The 24,161-nt window shown below is 37.3% G+C and overlaps 1 protein-coding gene across 1 annotated transcript in view; it reads left to right on the forward strand.

Annotated features, from left to right (window-relative positions):
- LOC128264321 (cholecystokinin receptor) overlaps window positions 1-8,990 on the forward strand; it is a 34,217-nt gene extending 25,227 nt beyond the window's left edge. Inside the window, exons 5-6 of the mRNA XM_052999746.1 lie at window positions 7,714-8,011; window positions 8,065-8,990. Of these exons, the coding sequence (XP_052855706.1) occupies window positions 7,714-8,011; window positions 8,065-8,482 (716 nt within the window). The 3' untranslated portion in view covers window positions 8,483-8,990. The remainder of the gene's footprint in view (window positions 1-7,713; window positions 8,012-8,064) is intronic.
- Window positions 8,991-24,161: the final 15,171 nt, after the last annotated feature.

Consider the following 24,161-nt stretch of genomic DNA (forward strand, 5'->3'; position numbering starts at 1 on the left):
CTTACAAAAATTCAGAAATTTGGACAAAACTAAATTTTTCAAATAACGTTTTTCAAAATTCGGTTTTTTTGTCAAAACTAAATTAATGGTTTTCAATCGATCAGGGATGGATGGCATAGGTTGCCAGCTGTTCAAAATAGCAACTCTCTTGACTTTGGGTCTTATTTTGGCAAAGTTACAACAAACAGACTCTTCAGAAATAATTTTGTTTGAAAAATCGGCAAAAAACCCAAAAAACACATTAAAAACTTGGTTTTTGTGTCAAAACCCTGGGAAATAATGGTCAAATGTTGGAATGTCATACACCGTTGAATTCGTTATAAAATTTCCAATCGAATGGCATTCACAGTTAAAATTTTTTCAGATTTTCAAATTTCTGCAAAAAATGATGATGTACCCCCTTACAAAAAATTCAGAAATTTGGACAAAACTAAATTTTTCAAATAACGTTTTTCAAAATTCGGTTTTTTTGTCAAAACTAAATTAATGGTTTTCAATCGATCAGGGATGGATGGCATAGGTTGCCAGCTGTTCAAAATAGCAACTCTCTTGACTTTGGGTCTTATTTTGGCAAAGTTACAACAAACAGACTCTTCAGAAATAATTTTGTTTGAAAAATCGGCAAAAAACCCAAAAAACACATTAAAAACTTGGTTTTTGTGTCAAAACCCTGGGAAATAATGGTCAAATGTTGGAATGTCATACACCGTTGAATTCGTTATAAAATTTCCAATCGAATGGCATTCACAGTTAAAATTTTTTCAGATTTTCAAATTTCTGCAAAAAATGATGATGTACCCCCTTACAAAAAATTCAGAAATTTGGACAAAACTAAATTTTTCAAATAACGTTTTTCAAAATTCGGTTTTTTTGTCAAAACTAAATTAATGGTTTTCAATCGATCAGGGATGGATGGCATAGGTTGCCAGCTGTTCAAAATAGCAACTCTCTTGACTTTGGGTCTTATTTTGGCAAAGTTACAACAAACAGACTCTTCAGAAATAATTTTGTTTGAAAAATCGGCAAAAAACCCAAAGAACACATTAAAAACTTGGTTTTTGTGTCAAAACCCTGGGAAATAATGGTCAAATGTTGGAATGTCATACACCGTTGAATTCGTTATAAAATTTCCAATCGAATGGCATTCACAGTTAAAATTTTTTCAGATTTTCAAATTTCTGCAAAAAATGATGATGTACCCCCTTACAAAAAATTCAGAAATTTGGACAAAACTAAATTTTTCAAATAACGTTTTTCAAAATTCGGTTTTTTTGTCAAAACTAAATTAATGGTTTTCAATCGATCAGGGATGGATGGCATAGGTTGCCAGCTGTTCAAAATAGCAACTCTCTTGACTTTGGGTCTTATTTTGGCAAAGTTACAACAAACAGACTCTTCAGAAATAATTTTGTTTGAAAAATCGGCAAAAAACCCAAAGAACACATTAAAAACTTGGTTTTTGTGTCAAAACCCTGGGAAACTAATGGTCAAATGTTGGAATGTCATACACCGTTGAATTCGTTATAAAATTTCCAATCGAATGGCATTCACAGTTAAAATTTTTTCAGATTTTCAAATTTCTGCAAAAAATGATGATGTACCCCCTTACAAAAAATTCAGAAATTTGGACAAAACTAAATTTTTCAAATAACGTTTTTTCAAAATTCGGTTTTTTTGTCAAAACTAAATTAATGGTTTTCAATCGATCAGGGATGGATGGCATAGGTTGCCAGCTGTTCAAAATAGCAACTCTCTTGACTTTGGGTCTTATTTTGGCAAAGTTACAACAAACAGACTCTTCAGAAATAATTTTGTTTGAAAAATCGGCAAAAAACCCAAAAAACACATTAAAAACTTGGTTTTTGTGTCAAAACCCTGGGAAATAATGGTCAAATGTTGGAATGTCATACACCGTTGAATTCGTTATAAAATTTCCAATCGAATGGCATTCACAGTTAAAATTTTTTCAGATTTTCAAATTTCTGCAAAAAATGATGATGTACCCCCTTACAAAAAATTCAGAAATTTGGACAAAACTAAATTTTTCAAATAACGTTTTTCAAAATTCGGTTTTTTTGTCAAAACTAAATTAATGGTTTTCAATCGATCAGGGATGGATGGCATAGGTTGCCAGCTGTTCAAAATAGCAACTCTTTTGACTTTGGGTCTTATTTTGGCAAAGTTACAACAAAAAGACTCTTCAGAAATAATTTTGTTTGAAAAATCGGCAAAAAACCCAAAGAACACATTAAAAACTTGGTTTTTGTGTCAAAACCCTGGGAAATAATGGTCAAATGTTGGAATGTCATACACCGTTGAATTCGTTATAAAATTTCCAATCGAATGGCATTCACAGTTAAAATTTTTTCAGATTTTCAAATTTCTGCAAAAAATGATGATGTACCCCCTTACAAAAAATTCAGAAATTTGGACAAAACTAAATTTTTCAAATAACGTTTTTCAAAATTCGGTTTTTTTGTCAAAACTAAATTAATGGTTTTCAATCGATCAGGGATGGATGGCATAGGTTGCCAGCTGTTCAAAATAGCAACTCTCTTGACTTTGGGTCTTATTTTGGCAAAGTTACAACAAACAGACTCTTCAGAAATAATTTTGTTTGAAAAATCGGCAAAAAACCCAAAAAACACATTAAAAACTTGGTTTTTGTGTCAAAACCCTGGGAAATAATGGTCAAATGTTGGAATGTCATACACCGTTGAATTCGTTATAAAATTTCCAATCGAATGGCATTCACAGTTAAAATTTTTTCAGATTTTCAAATTTCTGCAAAAAATGATGATGTACCCCCTTACAAAAAATTCAGAAATTTGGACAAAACTAAATTTTTCAAATAACGTTTTTCAAAATTCGGTTTTTTTGTCAAAACTAAATTAATGGTTTTCAATCGATCAGGGATGGATGGCATAGGTTGCCAGCTGTTCAAAATAGCAACTCTTTTGACTTTGGGTCTTATTTTGGCAAAGTTACAACAAAAAGACTCTTCAGAAATAATTTTGTTTGAAAAATCGGCAAAAAACCCAAAGAACACATTAAAAACTTGGTTTTTGTGTCAAAACCCTGGGAAACAATGGTCAAATGTTGGAATGTCATACACCGTTGAATTCGTTATAAAATTTCCAATCGAATGGCATTCACAGTTAAAATTTTTTCAGATTTTCAAATTTCTGCAAAAAATGATGATGTACCCCCTTACAAAAAATTCAGAAATTTGGACAAAACTAAATTTTTCAAATAACGTTTTTCAAAATTCGGTTTTTTTGTCAAAACTAAATTAATGGTTTTCAATCGATCAGGGATGGATGGCATAGGTTGCCAGCTGTTCAAAATAGCAACTCTTTTGACTTTGGGTCTTATTTTGGCAAAGTTACAACAAAAAGACTCTTCAGAAATAATTTTGTTTGAAAAATCGGCAAAAAACCCAAAGAACACATTAAAAACTTGGTTTTTGTGTCAAAACCCTGGGAAATAATGGTCAAATGTTGGAATGTCATACACCGTTGAATTCGTTATAAAATTTCCAATCGAATGGCATTCACAATTAAAATTTTTTCAGATTTTCAAATTTCTGCAAAAATGATGATGTACCCCCTTACAAAAAATTCAGAAATTTGGACAAAACTAAATTTTTCAAATAACGTTTTTCAAAATTCGGTTTTTTTGTCAAAACTAAATTAATGGTTTTCAATCGATCAGGGATGGATGGCATAGGTTGCCAGCTGTTCAAAATAGCAACTCTCTTGACTTTGGGTCTTATTTTGGCAAAGTTACAACAAACAGACTCTTCAGAAATAATTTTGTTTGAAAAATCGGCAAAAAACCCAAAAAACACATTAAAAACTTGGTTTTTGTGTCAAAACCCTGGGAAATAATGGTCAAATGTTGGAATGTCATACACCGTTGAATTCGTTATAAAATTTCCAATCGAATGGCATTCACAGTTAAAATTTTATCAGATTTTCAAATTTCTGCAAAAAATGATGATGTACCCCCTTACAAAAAATTCAGAAATTTGGACAAAACTAAATTTTTCAAATAACGTTTTTCAAAATTCGGTTTTTTTGTCAAAACTAAATTAATGGTTTTCAATCGATCAGGGATGGATGGCATAGGTTGCCAGCTGTTCAAAATAGCAACTCTTTTGACTTTGGGTCTTATTTTGGCAAAGTTACAACAAAAAGACTCTTCAGAAATAATTTTGTTTGAAAAATCGGCAAAAAACCCAAAGAACACATTAAAAACTTGGTTTTTGTGTCAAAACCCTGGGAAACAATGGTCAAATGTTGGAATGTCATACACCGTTGAATTCGTTATAAAATTTCCAATCGAATGGCATTCACAGTTAAAATTTTTTCAGATTTTCAAATTTCTGCAAAAAATGATGATGTACCCCCTTACAAAAAATTCAGAAATTTGGACAAAACTAAATTTTTCAAATAACGTTTTTCAAAATTCGGTTTTTTTGTCAAAACTAAATTAATGGTTTTCAATCGATCAGGGATGGATGGCATAGGTTGCCAGCTGTTCAAAATAGCAACTCTCTTGACTTTGGGTCTTATTTTGGCAAAGTTACAACAAAAAGACTCTTCAGAAATAATTTTGTTTGAAAAATCGGCAAAAAACCCAAAGAACACATTAAAAACTTGGTTTTTGTGTCAAAACCCTGGGAAATAATGGTCAAATGTTGGAATGTCATACACCGTTGAATTCGTTATAAAATTTCCAATCGAATGGCATTCACAGTTAAAATTTTTTCAGATTTTCAAATTTCTGCAAAAAATGATGATGTACCCCCTTACAAAAAATTCAGAAATTTGGACAAAACTAAATTTTTCAAATAACGTTTTTCAAAATTCGGTTTTTTTGTCAAAACTAAATTAATGGTTTTCAATCGATCAGGGATGGATGGCATAGGTTGCCAGCTGTTCAAAATAGCAACTCTCTTGACTTTGGGTCTTATTTTGGCAAAGTTACAACAAAAAGACTCTTCAGAAATAATTTTGTTTGAAAAATCGGCAAAAAACCCAAAGAACACATTAAAAACTTGGTTTTTGTGTCAAAACCCTGGGAAATAATGGTCAAATGTTGGAATGTCATACACCGTTGAATTCGTTATAAAATTTCCAATCGAATGGCATTCACAGTTAAAATTTTTTCAGATTTTCAAATTTCTGCAAAAAATGATGATGTACCCCCTTACAAAAAATTCAGAAATTTGGACAAAACTAAATTTTTCAAATAACGTTTTTCAAAATTCGGTTTTTTTGTCAAAACTAAATTAATGGTTTTCAATCGATCAGGGATGGATGGCATAGGTTGCCAGCTGTTCAAAATAGCAACTCTTTTGACTTTGGGTCTTATTTTGGCAAAGTTACAACAAAAAGACTCTTCAGAAATAATTTTGTTTGAAAAATCGGCAAAAAACCCAAAGAACACATTAAAAACTTGGTTTTTGTGTCAAAACCCTGGGAAACAATGGTCAAATGTTGGAATGTCATACACCGTTGAATTCGTTATAAAATTTCCAATCGAATGGCATTCACAGTTAAAATTTTTTCAGATTTTCAAATTTCTGCAAAAAATGATGATGTACCCCCTTACAAAAAATTCAGAAATTTGGACAAAACTAAATTTTTCAAATAACGTTTTTCAAAATTCGGTTTTTTTAGTCAAAACTAAATTAATGGTTTTCAATCGATCAGGGATGGATGGCATAGGTTGCCAGCTGTTCAAAATAGCAACTCTTTTGACTTTGGGTCTTATTTTGGCAAAGTTACAACAAAAAGACTCTTCAGAAATAATTTTGTTTGAAAAATCGGCAAAAAACCCAAAGAACACATTAAAAACTTGGTTTTTGTGTCAAAACCCTGGGAAACAATGGTCAAATGTTGGAATGTCATACACCGTTGAATTCGTTATAAAATTTCCAATCGAATGGCATTCACAGTTAAAATTTTTTCAGATTTTCAAATTTCTGCAAAAAATGATGATGTACCCCCTTACAAAAAATTCAGAAATTTGGACAAAACTAAATTTTTCAAATAACGTTTTTCAAAATTCGGTTTTTTTGTCAAAACTAAATTAATGGTTTTCAATCGATCAGGGATGGATGGCATAGGTTGCCAGCTGTTCAAAATAGCAACTCTCTTGACTTTGGGTCTTATTTTGGCAAAGTTACAACAAACAGACTCTTCAGAAATAATTTTGTTTGAAAAATCGGCAAAAAACCCAAAAAACACATTAAAAACTTGGTTTTTGTGTCAAAACCCTGGGAAATAATGGTCAAATGTTGGAATGTCATACACCGTTGAATTCGTTATAAAATTTCCAATCGAATGGCATTCACAGTTAAAATTTTATCAGATTTTCAAATTTCTGCAAAAAATGATGATGTACCCCCTTACAAAAAATTCAGAAATTTGGACAAAACTAAATTTTTCAAATAACGTTTTTCAAAATTCGGTTTTTTTGTCAAAACTAAATTAATGGTTTTCAATCGATCAGGGATGGATGGCATAGGTTGCCAGCTGTTCAAAATAGCAACTCTTTTGACTTTGGGTCTTATTTTGGCAAAGTTACAACAAAAGACTCTTCAGAAATAATTTTGTTTGAAAAATCGGCAAAAAACCCAAAGAACACATTAAAAACTTGGTTTTTGTGTCAAAACCCTGGGAAATAATGGTCAAATGTTGGAATGTCATACACCGTTGAATTCGTTATAAAATTTCCAATCGAATGGCATTCACAGTTAAAATTTTTCAGATTTTCAAATTTCTGCAAAAAATGATGATGTACCCCCTTACAAAAAATTCAGAAATTTGGACAAAACTAAATTTTTCAAATAACGTTTTTCAAAATTCGGTTTTTTTAGTCAAAACTAAATTAATGGTTTTCAATCGATCAGGGATGGATGGCATAGGTTGCCAGCTGTTCAAAATAGCAACTCTTTTGACTTTGGGTCTTATTTTGGCAAAGTTACAACAAAAAGACTCTTCAGAAATAATTTTGTTTGAAAAATCGGCAAAAAAACCAAAGAACACATTAAAAACTTGGTTTTTGTGTCAAAACCCTGGGAAATAATGGTCAAATGTTGGAATGTCATACACCGTTGAATTCGTTATAAAATTTCCAATCGAATGGCATTCACAGTTAAAATTTTTTCAGATTTTCAAATTTCTGCAAAAAATGATGATGTACCCCCTTACAAAAAATTCAGAAATTTGGACAAAACTAAATTTTTCAAATAACGTTTTTCAAAATTCGGTTTTTTTATCAAAACTAAATTAATGGTTTTCAATCGATCAGGGATGGATGGCATAGGTTGCCAGCTGTTCAAAATAGCAACTCTTTTGACTTTGGGTCTTATTTTGGCAAAGTTACAACAAAAAGACTCTTCAGAAATAATTTTGTTTGAAAAATCGGCAAAAAACCCAAAGAACACATTAAAAACTTGGTTTTTGTGTCAAAACCCTGGGAAATAATGGTCAAATGTTGGAATGTCATACACCGTTGAATTCGTTATAAAATTTCCAATCGAATGGCATTCACAGTTAAAATTTTTTCAGATTTTCAAATTTCTGCAAAAAATGATGATGGACCCCCTTACAAAAAAGTCAGAAAATTTGAGTGATTTTGAATCATCATGTGCAGTCCATGAATCTAACTTATTTGCTGAATACCCTTTCTATTCTGCAGCGGACTACGGCCATTGCGGCAGCAAGCGCCGGCTTATCGGTGGAGGAGGTGGTGCCTGTGAAGGACGGAGGCATCTCTACTGCATGCGCAGTGCCTCGGTGAAGTCCCTGCGCCAGCATCAGATCAACGGAGTGGGAGGAGGTGCAGCCGGAGGAAGTGCACCCACTGACTGCTGCAGTCGGGTGCAGAGAATGCGCCTCCAGCAGCAGCAGCAGCAGGGATACACCAGCGACAACGAATCCCGGCGAAAGTCCCTGTCCCAGCCCAGTCTGCGCATCACAGAGGCGGGTCTGCGAAGGTGAGTGTCCTCCAGAAGATATATTTTTTCGATCCTCTAATTTTGCTCTGCAGGTCCAATGAGAGCAAGAGCCTGGAGAGCAAGAAACGGGTGGTGAAGATGCTGTTCGTCCTGGTGCTGGAGTTCTTCATCTGCTGGACCCCGCTGTACGTGATCAACACGATGACCATGCTTCTGGGGCCGGCTGTGTACGAGTATGTGGGCTACACGTCCATCAGCTTCCTGCAGCTGCTGGCCTACTCCTCCAGCTGCTGCAACCCGATCACCTACTGCTTCATGAACGCCAGCTTCCGGCGGGCCTTCGTGGACACCTTCAAGGGGATGCGGGTGTGCGAGCGAGTGTGTGCCCCCTGCTGCTTCTGGCGCCGCAGGTCCAAGAACGAGACCAACTTGTCCGTGGCCGGCAACTCCATTGCGCTGGCCAACTCGGTCATGTCCAGCCACACGATCCTGGAGAGCCCGCGGCTCTGAAACAGCAGCCGCCGGCGCAGGCAGCAGCCACAATTGGCGGAGACGGAGTCGCTCTAGTGGCACACTTGTGATGCAATGCAATGTAACTGCAATCGAAACTGTGTGGTTGTCAACCGATCTGCCGCGTTCTGAATGTGTGTGGACAAATGCTCTTACCCTCTTAGCAATAAGTGTTTTAATAGCTACTACTCTTGTGTGTTATTAGCGTTGCGCCAATGCGAGTTATTCAGTGTGAGTTATTTGACTTTGACCTCGCGTTCCAGTGTTTACACCTATGTATAAAAGAAGTGGGTGCAATCAGCGACCCAAGCCGTTGCAAATTGAGATCAGCACACGCTATGGAAAAAAAGGGGTGGACCTTAGTGGGTTGAATACTTAAGGGGCTGTCCATATTTCACGTCATCATATTTCTAACGATTTTTCCAAAAGTTATTGATTCAAAATATACAACAAAATCTAGTTTTTAGGAGTAATCAAATTACTACGCATTCAATGATTTCGTAATATATGGACTGCCCAAAAATTAAAAGGTTATGTTTTAAAATGTGGATTTCAGAGCATCCACAATGGTTTTAAGGTCTATCGACTTTGTAAGGAATATTTGCCCTTTACAAAATGGTATTTTTCATTACAAAATTTTGTTATGGTTTAAATAAATATAAGGATTTATTTCATTTAACAGAAAGTAAAAATTATTTACAAACCAAATAAATAGTAATTATTTATTATTTTTTAAACTGAACGTGTTTAAAAACTTCAAATAGTAGTTGTAGATAGTTTGTTAAAGTTAATTTTGAACTGTTCAACATGTCGTATGAATAATATTTACTGAATCATTTTGAGACCATTGTGCTACGTTTAAAACAAAGAAAGTCAGAACTCTGTTTGCTATTTTACCTTCTAGAGGTCAACCCCTAGAGTAGAAATTCCACTGATCACGCAAAAGTGGAAGGTTTCAACGAATCAAGTAGCATTTGACAGTAGGCTGATTTTACAGGGTAGACAGGGATTCCGGTCGGATTCCTCTCATTCAAAAAAGGTTGTCAAACGGAGCTTACGGAGTGCCCACCACTCTAAGGTCCAGATTAAATAAACTAAGAAACCCGTATGCTAATCGAAATCACCCAAATTTTAAGTAGTTTTAATGTAGCTGACAAAGCATCACATGTAAATTGGGAATTGTTAATGTGAAAATAAATAAATGTTTTATTATCAGCTCCCAAACACACACACACACACACACACACACCCACACACACACACTTCAACGAACTTGGCAATTGCAATTATTATGATATTTATATATGAATAAATCTCAATGTTTTTTATGTAAATAAGATGAATGAAAATGAAGGCCAAATAAAACGATATCTAAATTGGGGTTCAGCAGCAAAGCGTTGTATACTTTTGGGCATTTGTCTACAGTTTGGCCATCCCAAAGCCAAGGTTCGTAGTAGATGTCAGAGGCTAATTGATTGCCTGCCAACTTGGCTTCACCTCGGCATTAACTCCTGCGGTCGGACATTTGGGTTTCCAGGCTGGGATATGGGATTCTGGCAGGAGAGTGCTGCTGGAGCTGCAAGCCCCCCACACTGTTTACCTCTTTCTGCTAATGAGTTGGGCATTAGTTTCGCTGCTGCATGCAAGGCTTCGTTTCAACTGGTGGTGGCTACCAAAGTGGGCCAATTATTGAGCTGTCAGCCGCACGACTGTGAGTTCGGCACAATGGATCTGTCCAGGAACGAGAGAAGGTAACCATTTGAGGCCCCAAGGCGGCGCCATAAATAACAATAATGATGTCCTGTGTTGTGTGAGATTGGGTGCCGAATACCCATATACATCGGCTGGGATAAATCAATTGCCGCTTCGAGGACAGCAAATGAAGTGCTCTGTGGCCAAGTCGGCACTGATTGATGAACCCCATGTTCTGCGCTGAAGTGAAATTCCGAAGCAAAATCCAGCTCCGTTTCAGGTGCGCCGTGTGGTTTTGGTTTTTCCGGGGCAATCACTCATGATTGGATGAATGCCCAACTGCAATGGGCCAACTGCATATGTAATTTCAAGGATGGGTAGCGAACAGCACATGGCCTATTCCCACGAAAGTGCCCTTTGTTCTGCTCCTGCGGTACGTGACAATTACCACAGCCACTACACGCCATAAACGCAGCTCCCAAGGAGCAGCATTTGGTGTGTGTCCCAGTCCATTGAAAGCCCTAACCAGATCATGGCCAACTGGCTATGCCTTTCGGGTCACGTATGCCAACTCCGGCGATCGGCTGTCCAACAACTAGTCCTCAGTTGGAAATTCCCAAGCAATAGGTCAATTTATAAAGTATTTATTGTTTAGCCAAATGCCAGGAGGGGACTGGGGGGCCACTGATGGGGCTGTAAATTGCAGATGACTACGCTCCATTTCCCTTTGCTAGGCATGGAAATACCGACTGTGGAATATTTTATTGATGTCTTCAGTTTGTGAAATGAATGTCTCCAGTGGAAAGCGAATTTATCCTGGAACTACGTGCCCAACATAAACCGATTTATTAAACGAATCAACATATTGACAGTATGACCCACCAATGCTTCTTTTATTTAATAATTTAAGTTGGCCTTTCGGCTATTTGTCCACAATTCGAAGTAAATAAAAATGTACATTTAAATAAGGTTTTAATAGGTCAAGCTATGGAACCTTATTGAAATAAGACATATTTTTTAGTACAGCTTTAAAATGAAATAAATCATAATTAAACCACAATGTTATACTAGCTTACAACTATAAATAAATAAATCGAGCACAGTTTTTTAATCATTTGTTTCCTTTCTTTCTTTTAATGCCACTATTATTGACCAAATTTCAACTACATTTTGGCTGCTGGAATAATTCGAGCCTCACGTAAGTCACTCTACATTGTACATAAGTAATTTTAAAAAATCCTTTTAAGCTCTGACTTCAACTGCCGTTTCTCATAATTATGGCCGTGTAAATTTGTCCTTTTTTTTGGGTAGGCAGTGCCATCCCTCCAGCTTTGCATATCCCATAGCCTATTGGTCAACCCAGCAAAGTAGCACTGCGGCGACACACGTGCCGGCCCGAAATACAAAACCCAAATGAAATCATGAGCATATGAAGCCAAAGAGCTCCGCATGGATGTGGATGTGGATGTGAATGTGCTTATGCAAGCAAATCGCAATCCCCAACGATATGTACTATATAGTGAGTGTCGAGGGCATGGGTGTAGATTGAATTTCGACATTTCCGAAAATCCATCCCGTGCCAGGTCATTGCATGCAATGATTACAATGTGTGCATTGTAAACAAAAAAATGCAAATGTAAAAAAAATAGTAAGCTGCCATGAAAAACATTGCGACTTAAAATAAACATTTTATATAGGTAAAAAACAAAAAATTGCTACAAAAGCGACCCACAGGTTACTTACCACTGAGCCGTTTAAGAATTCGAGGATTTGGTAAAAACATGAAACAAAGTTAATAGGATTGTTTCGATTTTAATTGTGTATACTATTCAATGGCCCACAAAAAGAAACCAACAAAAAGGCTCAGCCAAAAAAACAATGACAAAAGCATGAACAAAAATAAAATAGGTTTATTACGATTTAAATTGTATAATACTATTCAATAGACAAACGAATTGAGCAACCAAATTTTGAACAATTGTCAAGTACAAATTGTTCTATGTTGGCTTGCCATATGATTTTTTATAAGTGTTAGAGGGGAATGAGCTCACGATGGAACTGCAGATGGGTCCAGGATTTGGCCATTTCATGGGATAGGGATAGGGGTAGGGCACTTGGCCTTCGACTCGTCCATAGGTGCTCCATGCAGACACTAATCGCCAAAGACGACCACAATATCGAACTGAAGTTAATTGAGTCGCTGAGCTTTGAGCTTAGCTGTCTGGTATTTGATATTAGGGGTCTGGTGTCTGGTGTTTGGTGTCTGGTGTCTAGTGTCTGATGTTTTGGTGGGTCGCACTGCATGGTAGGGCTGCACGAAGCCAGACCGACCTTGACCAGATTTCGATTGTGGCCTTTTTTTCGATTTCATTTTCTTGTTAACGGTGAAGGCGAGTGCAAATACCACATGGAGGCGGATTTGCGCAATGCACACAACACACACATCACACTCCCTTTTTGCCCCAAAATTATACAATTGTCGGCGGGCGGGCGGTTTCGAGCCGAGCCGAGCTGAATTGAGCTGAGCCGTTTACTTAACGGATCCCAGTTGAAACGGGTTTCGAATTGTATATTAATTATGCTGTTTATCTGGCTAAATTTCGAAACGCTGCGCGAGTATCGCTTTGGTTTATTTCATTTTTTTTGGGAGAAGTTTCGCGACAGCGTACATCTGACCTTCGGACGAGCGAAATTGTCGACGGCTTCTTTTTTTTTTTGTCATACTATATATACGTAGGTACTACCCATTATTTGTCGTCTTTGATTCATGAATTCCGAGTGCTTGTCACTTGAAAAATTCGGTGAAAGTTTTGTAAGCCTACATGAAGTTGGCCTACAAGTATTCGGCCAGATGCCCAGCTACCTGCCAGGTGTGGCCCATTGCGTAAAGGTCCAAAAAAAAGAGTAGAGCAGCGATCGAATCGAAACAGATGGGGAAACCGATTTCAGGCCAAGAATCCCAGCCACAGCGCCCCTGGTGGCCAACTGGCGCAACCAATGACAAAGTGCACCCAAGATCAGAACCTGTAGAACACCAAACAGCTACGTATAACAAGTACCAAGTCCATATTGAAATCATATACCTTATAGGGCCTGATATGTATGTTAGTGCATTGCTAAGTTCTGTTAAAAAAGAATGCTGTAAGTTGTCAGTTTTGTAAAAGTAAGACTTAGCAAACCTATTACTTATTGTACACAATATCGTAGTCTGGTTTTATATATAATTATTTGTATATGTTTTAACTTGTTGTATGGCATTCTAACATTTAACCATTAGATCCCAGGATTCTGAACCATATTTTTAAAGTCTTTCTTTTTTGTGGTTTTTGGAGATATGTAAAAGAAAAATACGTTTCTTAAGAGTTTTTCTTGTTGGGTTTTGGGTTTTGTATCAAAAGATTGGGGAAGAAAAAGTCAAAAGTTGGAATGTCATACCTTGCTGAACACTTTATAAAATGTTCACTCTATTGGCATTGACAGATCAACATTTTTTTATTTTCCAAATTTTTTGCAAAAGCTGCACAAAGCATTCTATCATATGACTGTGGTCCTTATTTTACTATTTATGACTTACTTCTAAGTCCCACAAATGTCTTATCCTCTCATATAGTCTAACTACACAGATCAATGAAAACTTAAACATAATTTCTGAAGTCATTTATAAAATCTTAAAAGATAATATTTATTAAATTTTGCTATATTACTTAATAAGGTAAACTTAACTGGTTGACCATTTTCTTTCAATTAGTTACTTGAGAAACACAAATTAGCAAAACCAAACAGATTCCTTAATTTGCAATATTAAAGTCTTTAAATTTGTAATGGGCAAGTGTTTTCTTTAGCGCTGCTGAATTCTTGTAAAGCCCAAGGTGTAAGAAAACATTCGAGAACATCAGGGCATTGAGCCTTCTTACCAGATTCTTAATAAAGAAAAACAAGAAGCCCTTAAAATCAACACAAAGCTGCCCAAAATCAATTGAACCATTTGGAATTGCATTGTTTAACCCTTAAACAATATTTGCCCAGGAAAGTACAGCCAATTTAAATACAGAATGCATAATAAATGATTTTGGTTGAAGGGCGCCCTTTTAGTTGATTTTGTGTAAGACAATTAACATTTTGCCTACAGTGCGTATGATTTACACCTACACACAGTGGCTATTCATTTTACAAAAACAGAAAATTAGAGTGCAAAGATTTTATAAATGTGGGGATAAAGTTGGCAATTCATTTTTACACATAACGCACCACACCACAATACCCGCATACACCTCCGCATTCTCAGCTAACCGCTGGTCACCATTGCGTATGAGTAATGTTGATGGACAAACCTTTCTCGAGCTGATAAAAGTGCAATGTCAATTAAAGCCACACGTCATTTGCCATCAGGAGCACAAATTAAACGAGTATTAACGGGTCCTTGTGTGTCCACTGTTGATGCTCCCGGGGGCACTGGTAAAATGTCTGCAATAGAAATTAAATTAAATCGCCAGCCACCGACTGCGCATTGTGGGCATTGTGTGCACATGTCGATTTAATCCGATTACGAGAAGCAAACACAACAATCTGCAGATTTGACATTTTCAGCCGGACAAAAGGCTAAATTCTCGTTGGTTACTTATTTATTTGGCCAACTCAAGAGCAGGCACTCCATTAGTCTTTGGCTACACTGGGATAAAAACGTAGTAAATCCAAGTAATTTGTACCCAATTTAAATATTTTTCCTTGATATTATTTTATAGCGGTTTTTAGTTATTTATTAAATCTTAAATCTAATTTTTTTCAGCTTAGCACAAATAATTTAAAGATAAATTAGGTAATTTAATATGCATTTTATTTAATATAAAAATTTTATTCTAAACTTAAATAAGAAATATTAAATTTTGAGTTCAATCGAGAGATATTTATTTGTACTTTTCCATTTTGTGATCAGTGTAGGGATATTTAATTAAATCTCTGATTTTGTTGTGCCACTAAGAATGTCAGCAACTGTATAAATATATTATATATATATATAACTATATGACGCACTTTCCAAGTTGTTTTTCAGCAATGGGTAGATAATGGCCGTGAACCTGATAGCTTATTGGGAGCAGCCCGATTGCATCTATATGTGCTGTATATGTTGCAGCAGGTGAGAATTTGTGGCACGGGTCCAAGTACTGATGCGTAATGGACGTGCCGAAAACACAGGTTTGCAAGTTCAAAAGCTAAAAATACTCACACTGCCCATGACCACGACAAGTGCAATCAGACACTTTTGCGCTGAGCCCAGCACTTTTTCGCAGTGACTAAGGGCCTATTTTGCCAGAACTCCACAATGCAACTGCGTCATCCTAGTACTATAGACTATGACTCATTTGCCGCTTCTCTTCCTCAAGAAGTTACTCCTTTTTTGTTCGTACTCCCAGAGCCCACAACCCAGCAACCAAGAAAAACAAGCCAAAAGCTCATTTGCATGCCTGTAAAACCAAATAGGTCAATGGACATGAAAACAAGAGTAACCTTGAATGCCGAAAATCAGACAAAAACTATCAGACTCAGTCTCAGACTGAGAATTAGAATCAGAATCAGAATCAGAACCAAAACGTAAACAGTCGATATTGATCGGTAACCCGTTCGTTCGGCCACCATCGATTGATCGTCCACGCGGTTTCTGTTCTGTTTTGGTCTCCCCACGGATAGCTAAATTTTTCTGTTTTTTTTTTGTTGTATTTTTTACAACCCAATACGAGAGGTTTCCAAGCGGATGATCAATGGGTAGAGTTGGGGATACGAGCGCCATTCAAAGAATATGGCAAAAAACCCAGAGCACCTTTCAGTCATCTATATTTTTTTGGCGGGCTCACCGAATGATCACCATTTGGCAGGTCGCAGTCCGGAAATCTACGAACGAGCAGGCCCATTCACAGGTGCCTTTGAAATCAGGTATGCCTTGTTTTGGCTGGGAAACAGGAATGCGCGGTATTGGAAATTGGATGTCATTTGTTTTGGCCAAAAATGAATTCGCATTATATATTCGATTGGACTATAACACCCCGTCATTATCCGTTCGCTGCCTTTGATGATCTTGCCGGGGTGTGTTTTTTGTTCAGTTCCATTTACGCAAATCGTCGGCTTCTTACAGATTCGATTCTGCGGAATAAATAAATAAAACGCGTGAGAAGGGGATGGGGGATTTAAGCCACCCCAAAGGTGCTTGAACCCCTGGGTTCATAGCTCCAGACACCACCACCTATAGACCTAGCCACCACCCAAACCCATGGCCCATAGCCCATAGCCCATAGTCAGCCCGTTATGGCGCAATAGCCAGAACCACGGCAAGAATGCTAAACAAACCGCTTGAGATTGAGACTGAGATTGGGCATTGACGTGTTGCCAACTCTGGTCACCGGCGCAGCTCAAGCTCATGCTCAAAAACACAAGCTCGGGCCGGTGATGCCTGGTCCGGCTCCGTTTGGAGGTGTCAGCGTCCGCGCTCAAGGCCGTGCCCATACTATAGTAGCTCTATGTCTATGTCTATGGCTATGGCTAAGTCTTATGGAGTGGCGCATCGCTTGTCATTATATAATCGGCAGCAGTTCATTTGGTAATTATAATGAGTCTTTCGACTCGGAGCGCGGGAATGCGCGGCCAACCCGTTTGAATAATTACGGCAGGGCCTCCCCCTCGCAGAGGTCATTGCCACCCAGGCCCACATCTGGGGATCTTCCAGGGTTTGCCCTTAGTAACATGATAACATTCTTCAGGGGGCTCTGAGTGTCAACACACAAACCCTTTTAATGAACAAAACTTTTTGGTTCCAAAGAGGTTCCCGAAGAAGGTAAAAGAATTATATTACCTAGTGAAAGTCCAGTATATCTTGCACTTTTTTTGGGACTCTTTCAGCTTTACTCAAATTTTTTTTATGCCATGAAATCAGGATACCTTTTTTACAATCTTATCACATTAATACTGCTTAATTTTCTAAACAATTTGTTATTTTACCCTAATCTACTTATATTATTTTATTTGATTTAATTTATTTGCTTTTGTTTATTGATATTTACATTAGTTTTAGGTTCTTAAAGCAAATACATCTGGGACTTTCAATAAAGTAATTTCTTTGGGGTAAGATTATTTCATACGCCATGATAACAGGATAATATCCATAACAAATAAAATTTGTGTATAATCTATTCACATAAATACTCCTCAATTTCTATATGTTAATATGCTTTTATCTTCTTATACTATCATTTATTTAAATTATGTTTTTATTTAAATACATTTTTGCATAATCATATCACACAAACTCCTTAATTTCTAAATGTTTTATTTTTTATTTATTTATTTTTGGTTTATTGATATTTATATATATTTTGACTTGTACAAATATTATAGTTTATTTTAATATGTTTTTTATTTTAAATGTGATTTAAAAAAAATAAATATAGGTATATAAACATGCCCAAATACAGCAAATGTCAGTTGTTCTTGAAATTATCTGCAAGCACCCTTACTTTCTTTGAAGGTTTCCCCCAATAAGTCTGATCTTGAAATGCTGAGGCTTTGAGTGGGTTTAAAGACAAAATATATGGACTGGCCTTTCTCCCAGCAGCATTTTCACTTTCTTTGGGGCTACCTTTATGTTTATTTATTCATTTTGACCCTGGGTCTGCTTCTAACAGATGCGCAGATACGCGGAGATACAAGGGCTGTGGGCAGGCAGCCCTCATGAGTCACGAGTCATGAGACCACGAGTCAACAACAGGTTGAATGACGTCTAGAAACAACCATATATATGTATATATGGTATACCCGTACCCCACAGCCTCCGAACGTGCCCTTCTACCACCGGCTTGCCAGATCTACAGATTGTCAGATCATCAGATTGTCAGATCATCAGATTGTCAGATCATCAGATCGTCAGATCATCACATCGTCAGATCGAAATGTCGCAGTTTTGTTTACGGTTTCAGCCGGGCCCTTAAAGCTGATCAACAAGCCAGCCGCCGCTGACAGTTTAATGAACCGCATATTCTGTGCATATTTACGAGCGGACCGCACTGTTTGGTTGTTTTCGTTTTTGTTAATTTGTATTTTGTATTTTGTATTTTTTTTTTGGCCGCGAATTGTGGACGACGCAGTGGGTCCCACCCCCACCACCAGAAGTTTTAGTTGCATAATGCAGCGCATACAGTTTTTGTGTTTTTGTTGTTGCTTAGTTTGTTTCCCGCCCCAGACGGGTTCAATGAATTGCAGGCATTTTCACACGTATATTCCTAGTTTGTTTCACAAAACGAAAAAAAAAAACACAAAAAAAGCAAAAAAAAAAGGGAAATGAAAAACCAGACTTTTGCAAAAGTGCAAAAGGAAAAAAAGGAGGGGACTCTGATGATCGTGCGTTTTTTTTAGGGTTCTTTCACGCCCGGCATGAATGACTTGGCTTACGTAAAACAACAATTTACAGTGTAGTACGGGCAAAACTTCGTTTTGTTTTGGCCATCAAATCCAGAAGGAGCGTCCAATTTCGTTTGACTTGGGTGACAGCTTGGGAAGTGGTCATAAAACGCCTAGTGTTTGCTTGAAAGGATATACCCAGAGGGTAAAGAACTTCCGCAGAGTCATATTTGTTTTGGTGACAAGGTGATAATATGAGCCCTGGTATTCATTTAAAAATATATACCTTCTTAACATTATTTTTTTTGCTGCGATTTCACTCGATAATCAAGACCTCTAGAATTAATATAACGATACCCCAATGGGAAAATAATCTTCACAGAATCGTATCCTATCTTTTAACTTGTTTGTTAATAAAGTATGATATACCTAATGATAATAAATCTCTGTAGAGATGAATAGATATATATAGTTTTAAAATATCGTATTTTTTCCGTTGATAGGATCATTCTTTCTTCCTGGAATTTTAATGAAGGAATATATCTTGGGTAAAATGACTTCAAAATTATATCTCATTAGATGGTAAGATGGTATTTCGCAATCAGAGGAAAAAACATTTCTTATCTGGTGGTATTTGGTAATATTTTAACGTGATATTATTTGTTCATGTGTTTATATGAATGATTTAACTGAAGGAGTTTTATTTACGAAAAATGTCATAAAACCTGAAGAATGTATGTATATGCCTGAAGATTTCCTTATATGCACCACAGAATCATGTAAAATGATAATTGCTATATAAAGGTTTAAAGTTTAAATTTGTATTATTTAAATTTATAAAGTGTTTACATTTAAAATCTTTAAGAATGGAGTCACATATCCCATCTGGTGACAATATGATCATATGAACTCTGGCAATTAAATAAAATGCTATTTCAAAGGGAAAGTAATCTCGCCGAGTTAAGTTCTTATCTCGTGGCAATTGGCATTATTCGACGTGAGTTGTGGCGATTGTATAATCGCGGCTTGGTGGCGCACCTGACCGCATACCAGCACGAAGCTCTTCACATCTTTTGTCCGCTCAATTGCCGTGAAATTCTCAAGACGTCTCGAGTGGCGGCGTTTTTAGATTCTGCTTCTGGCCCGGCTTCGCGACATCGTGATATAGTGGTGTTGATGGTGTTGATGGTGTTGATGGTGTGGATGGTGCTGATGGTGAATGGAAACTAATGAATGCTCAAGGCCACAAGGATGAACTGGGGGGCGGGGGTTCAGTGAGAGCGAGGGGTGCGAGGAATATGCAGATGAGGCGCAAAGCGATTCGATTCGATCCGAATCGATTCGAATCGATTCGATCAGACGGACTGATTTATTTTTGTTATTGTCGCGAATTTCATAATATTCCACTCGATTCCCGTTCCACAAAGTCCAGATCAGATGAGATCCGATCAGATCCGATCAGAAGATCGAACGCCTGCGACATCTTCGTCTTCGTTGTCATGAGCGTCTCGCATTTATTTCTGTATTTATTTGTATTTTTCTCTTTAATTCTTCGCTGTTGTTTATGATTCTGTTGCTTTGGTTACCAGGAATTCGAATCGCTTTTCAAGTTCAAGAGCACCTCGATAATGAGGTGCTGCTGGTTATGGTTGTGCTGGTGGTGCTGGTGGTGCTGGTGGTGCTTCTGCTGCTTAGCATATTTCGCGCCACTATGGAATGGTGTGTTTGGTGCTTAGTGTCATTAGCCATTAGGACTATTTATATGGGCCTTATTCTTCTGCGCAGAACTTTCGGGAAGAAGTGGGCAAAAAATTGTTTACACTTGCTTACAAATTCCATCGAAGGGTCATCGTCATCCCATTCTCATATACAATAAACAATGGGTCCGGGTTCAAGGTGAACCAACAGGATTCTTAGATGTTTGGTTTCGGGTGTGGAATAATGGCTACGTTTTGCCATAATGGCTTTCGCACGCATTTCAAACTACATTAATCTTCAATGAAATGTGATAAAAAAAGACCCATTAAGTGGAAATATTGCTCTGTTGAATGCAAACATATGTTGTTTTTTGCAGGTCGATAAGCTGCTTATGTTTGCGTTCATTATTTTCACAATATTTCGACAAATTAATAGTTCAGTATTAACATTTTTCTGTATGCAAGTATATATTTTTAATTAGCCATAATAAGGCATAAGCCTATTGTATTGAAACACATTGTATTGTATATATGTGACTCAATAATCTTTTATTTATTTATCTTTACCAATTAGATTAAAGCTTTCCTCCAAGTCCTTAATAATGATACAACAAAACGAATGGCAAGTTATAAAATAATAAAATTTGTCTATATTTAGACCGAAATTTAGTTTGCCTCATTTGATTCGAAACACTAGACAGTTGTGAATCGTATTGAAAATGCTATTAGCGCACATGGAAACAATTGGCCAAAAGTATCAGTAGCAATCGATGATTGTTTTTGCCTTTGTCTCTGTGTTCTGTGGAACTGCACGTATTTTGGGAATGTTGAAGGCGTGCAAAACTTTATGCGTTCATTCAAGACCTCTTTCCATTCCACTCCTCTCCACTCCACTCCACTCCACTCCACTCCACTCCACTCGATTCGATTCGATTCCATTTGATACCGAGTATCCCCATACCCATCCCATTTCAATATACGCTTGTGGTAGTTAATTCCGAGTGTGTGTGTGTGTGCCTTTTTTTTTGGCAGTGGCAAATTTGTTATTTATTGCGTTTTGTGTTTAAGTATAGAATGGTGCTTTGTTCGGTTTGCCAAGGTCGTGCCGCGCATTAAAGCATCGCCGTCAGCATCAGAAAACAATTCTAAATATTGCATCACGAGCCAAGGTGCAAAGCGACATCGAAGATGCTATACTCTTACTTCCCGCAGAGAGTACTCAATATCGCAGAGCAGAAAATACACCCGGCCATAGAAATTGACGCATTCTAAATTCCCACATACCACATACCTTAGATAGGGTGCTTGCAAGATAATACGCATTAGAATATGTTGATAGAATTGCGTTCGCAATCGCTGGCGGGCCTTACTTGCGCATTAATTCAATGTTTCCCCACATACTATATACTGTATACTATATGTACCATATACGCGATGTGAAATCATGTTACTCACTATACTATATGCCATATATATGGTATTTACTGGTAGTGTGCATAAATCGCACCGAGAGATATGAGAGCGTGTGGCGAAAACACGTTATCAAATCGGACGTGTCGGTCCACAATTAATGACAATCGTAGATGAGCTCTGTTGCCACGTGGGAATCACCGGCAATTCCTGGAATCGCCACTATCCTTTGGCCCCTTTCCCACATCGCTTTTCGCATATCCAATGGACAATGTCCAGCAACCAGCTCTTCACATTCCAGCAAAGTCTTGGCCCGTCTACAGATTTCCTGATTTGATGCATACCTCGACTGTGAGTCATCCAGCTGAGTGGCCCAGCGGCATCCTTGAAGGCCCTTCGTGACTGTACGCCTACACTGAGGAAAATGTTCGTTCCCTTTGGGAATAATTACCTAAACAAGGTCTGGAATATGTTACTTTAAATTGGATAACTTAATCATTCTATCCTTGGTTTATTTTAAAGGTAATGTTTTCCTTAGTAAATATAATTACCATTTAATATTATTGTTTACAAGCTCACAATGTTTTATATCTCGTAGTATATATCAATTATATATATCAAATATGTTTTGTGTTTTGTTTGTTTCCCCTTTTAAAAAATAATTTAATTATTTCATTTGAATTTATAATACATTTTATTATGTCATTTTGGCTTAGGGAGCAATTTGTGGAAAGGTTTCTATCCAGATAGTGTTGGTCCACTTGATATGACCAAGTCTTAATCGAGTTACTGAGTTCTTCTATTACCTAAATGTATATTCCCAAAATTAAGAAACATGTTCCCAAAATCTCCCCAAAGATATCTTGTTTTTTGAGTGTAGAGTCGATTGGGTTCCATTGGAGTCTGGATCTGTTACCAGTTGCCTGTTTCTGTTTCTGTTCGCAAGTTGCCTGTTTCCAAGTTGCCTGTTTCCAAGTTGCCTGTTTCCAAGTTGCCTGTTTCTGTTCTGCTCGCAGCGACTAGCGACTGACTAGCAGTCATTAGCCTTTTGGCAGCAGTTCCTGGAAACTTCTGCAACGCAATGACCGCACTCAAGGCCATTTAGATGAGAGCGTTGAAACAGTTTTCCTGTTCTCGTTTTTCATTTCTCTGCTTCGCTAATCCTTAGCATAGCCATAGCTGCGCCTGCGATGTGCATGTGGACAGGTCCTGCTCTGGAGTCATTGACCCCCGGGGCCATTGTCTCATCTCAAGTGACTTGTTCTTTCTGTTTCTGTTTCGGTTTCTGTGTCTGTGTCTGTGTCTGTGCCCCTGCCTATGCCTGTTTCATTTCCTAGGCAGTATAGTGTTTTAGTAGCCTAAGGGTCCTAGGCTGCAGCCGACGATCGGTAGTCGGGTTCAATGACTACTCACTGCTACACTGTGTCCCAATCCCGGCCATCTGAAATCTTTACCTGCCTCCAGGGCAAAGGGATCGAGATCGAGATTGAGATCGATATTCCCTAGCTGTGTTACTCATCGAGTTTCTCTGGCGCGTGTTGGCCTTGATATTTGCATCTTCACATTTGGCATTTTGCATATCGAATCGGGAATTGGAGATTGGGCATGGGATATTTTGTGTTTTGGGTACTGTGTGCTGGCTACCCCATCTACTCCTCTGGCTCGTGCCATCTCAGCTTTAATGGAATCTAAATCGAGACAAAAGCTGAACAATTGCCTAACAACACAGAGATGCAAAAGATCGTAAGATCCAAACATCGAAAGATCCAAAGATCCCCAGATCTCGGGTCATTCGTATTTTGCGGTATTCTAATGGCGATTAAACAGAGTCGAATCGAAATTGAGCAGATGCAAATTAGTTCATTGGCCGCAGAACAGTATATAAATTGTTCACAAAGCAAAAAGTTTAACCAGCTGCAATTTGCATAAATATTTGTTAATTGTTTCTGGACACAACCGGATCATAGCTTTTTGTCATGGCACCCACCATGCATACCCACCATCTTAGGGCCAAAAAAAAAACCATCATATAACAAAATAAAAAACAAAGCCCTGAGCGATTCCAGGTAGAAGAACTGGGTCAAAGGCATCGAAATTTCTAGGGTTTTCCACTGCGACGACCTTCGACGACTTAGGTTTTGCTCAACCTATAGTAAATCCAAAGCGATTCCAATGACAACATTTTCATATGCATATGAATATTGTATTTCGAAATGTCTTTTGACTGTGCGTATTTTCCGTATTCGACGTCAGCTCAGACGAGCGTTCGAGGGTCGAACCTTGTCCTTAAGCCAAAAGAACCGGCATAACAGATGAATATTAAAGACCAAAACAGCCGAAAACAAACAAAAGCCAAAACGAATTGAAACAAAACAGAAACTTCTGCAGAATTGATTACAGATGCATTTGAATTTAAATTTTGAATTCCGAATTTCGAAAATGAGCTCAAATGGGTGTCTGTTATTGTTATTTGATGGTTTATTTCGTTATGTTGATTG

This window comes from Drosophila gunungcola, unplaced genomic scaffold (assembly GCF_025200985.1).
Source record: "Drosophila gunungcola strain Sukarami unplaced genomic scaffold, Dgunungcola_SK_2 000066F, whole genome shotgun sequence".
Taxonomy (NCBI): Eukaryota; Metazoa; Arthropoda; class Insecta; order Diptera; family Drosophilidae; genus Drosophila; species Drosophila gunungcola.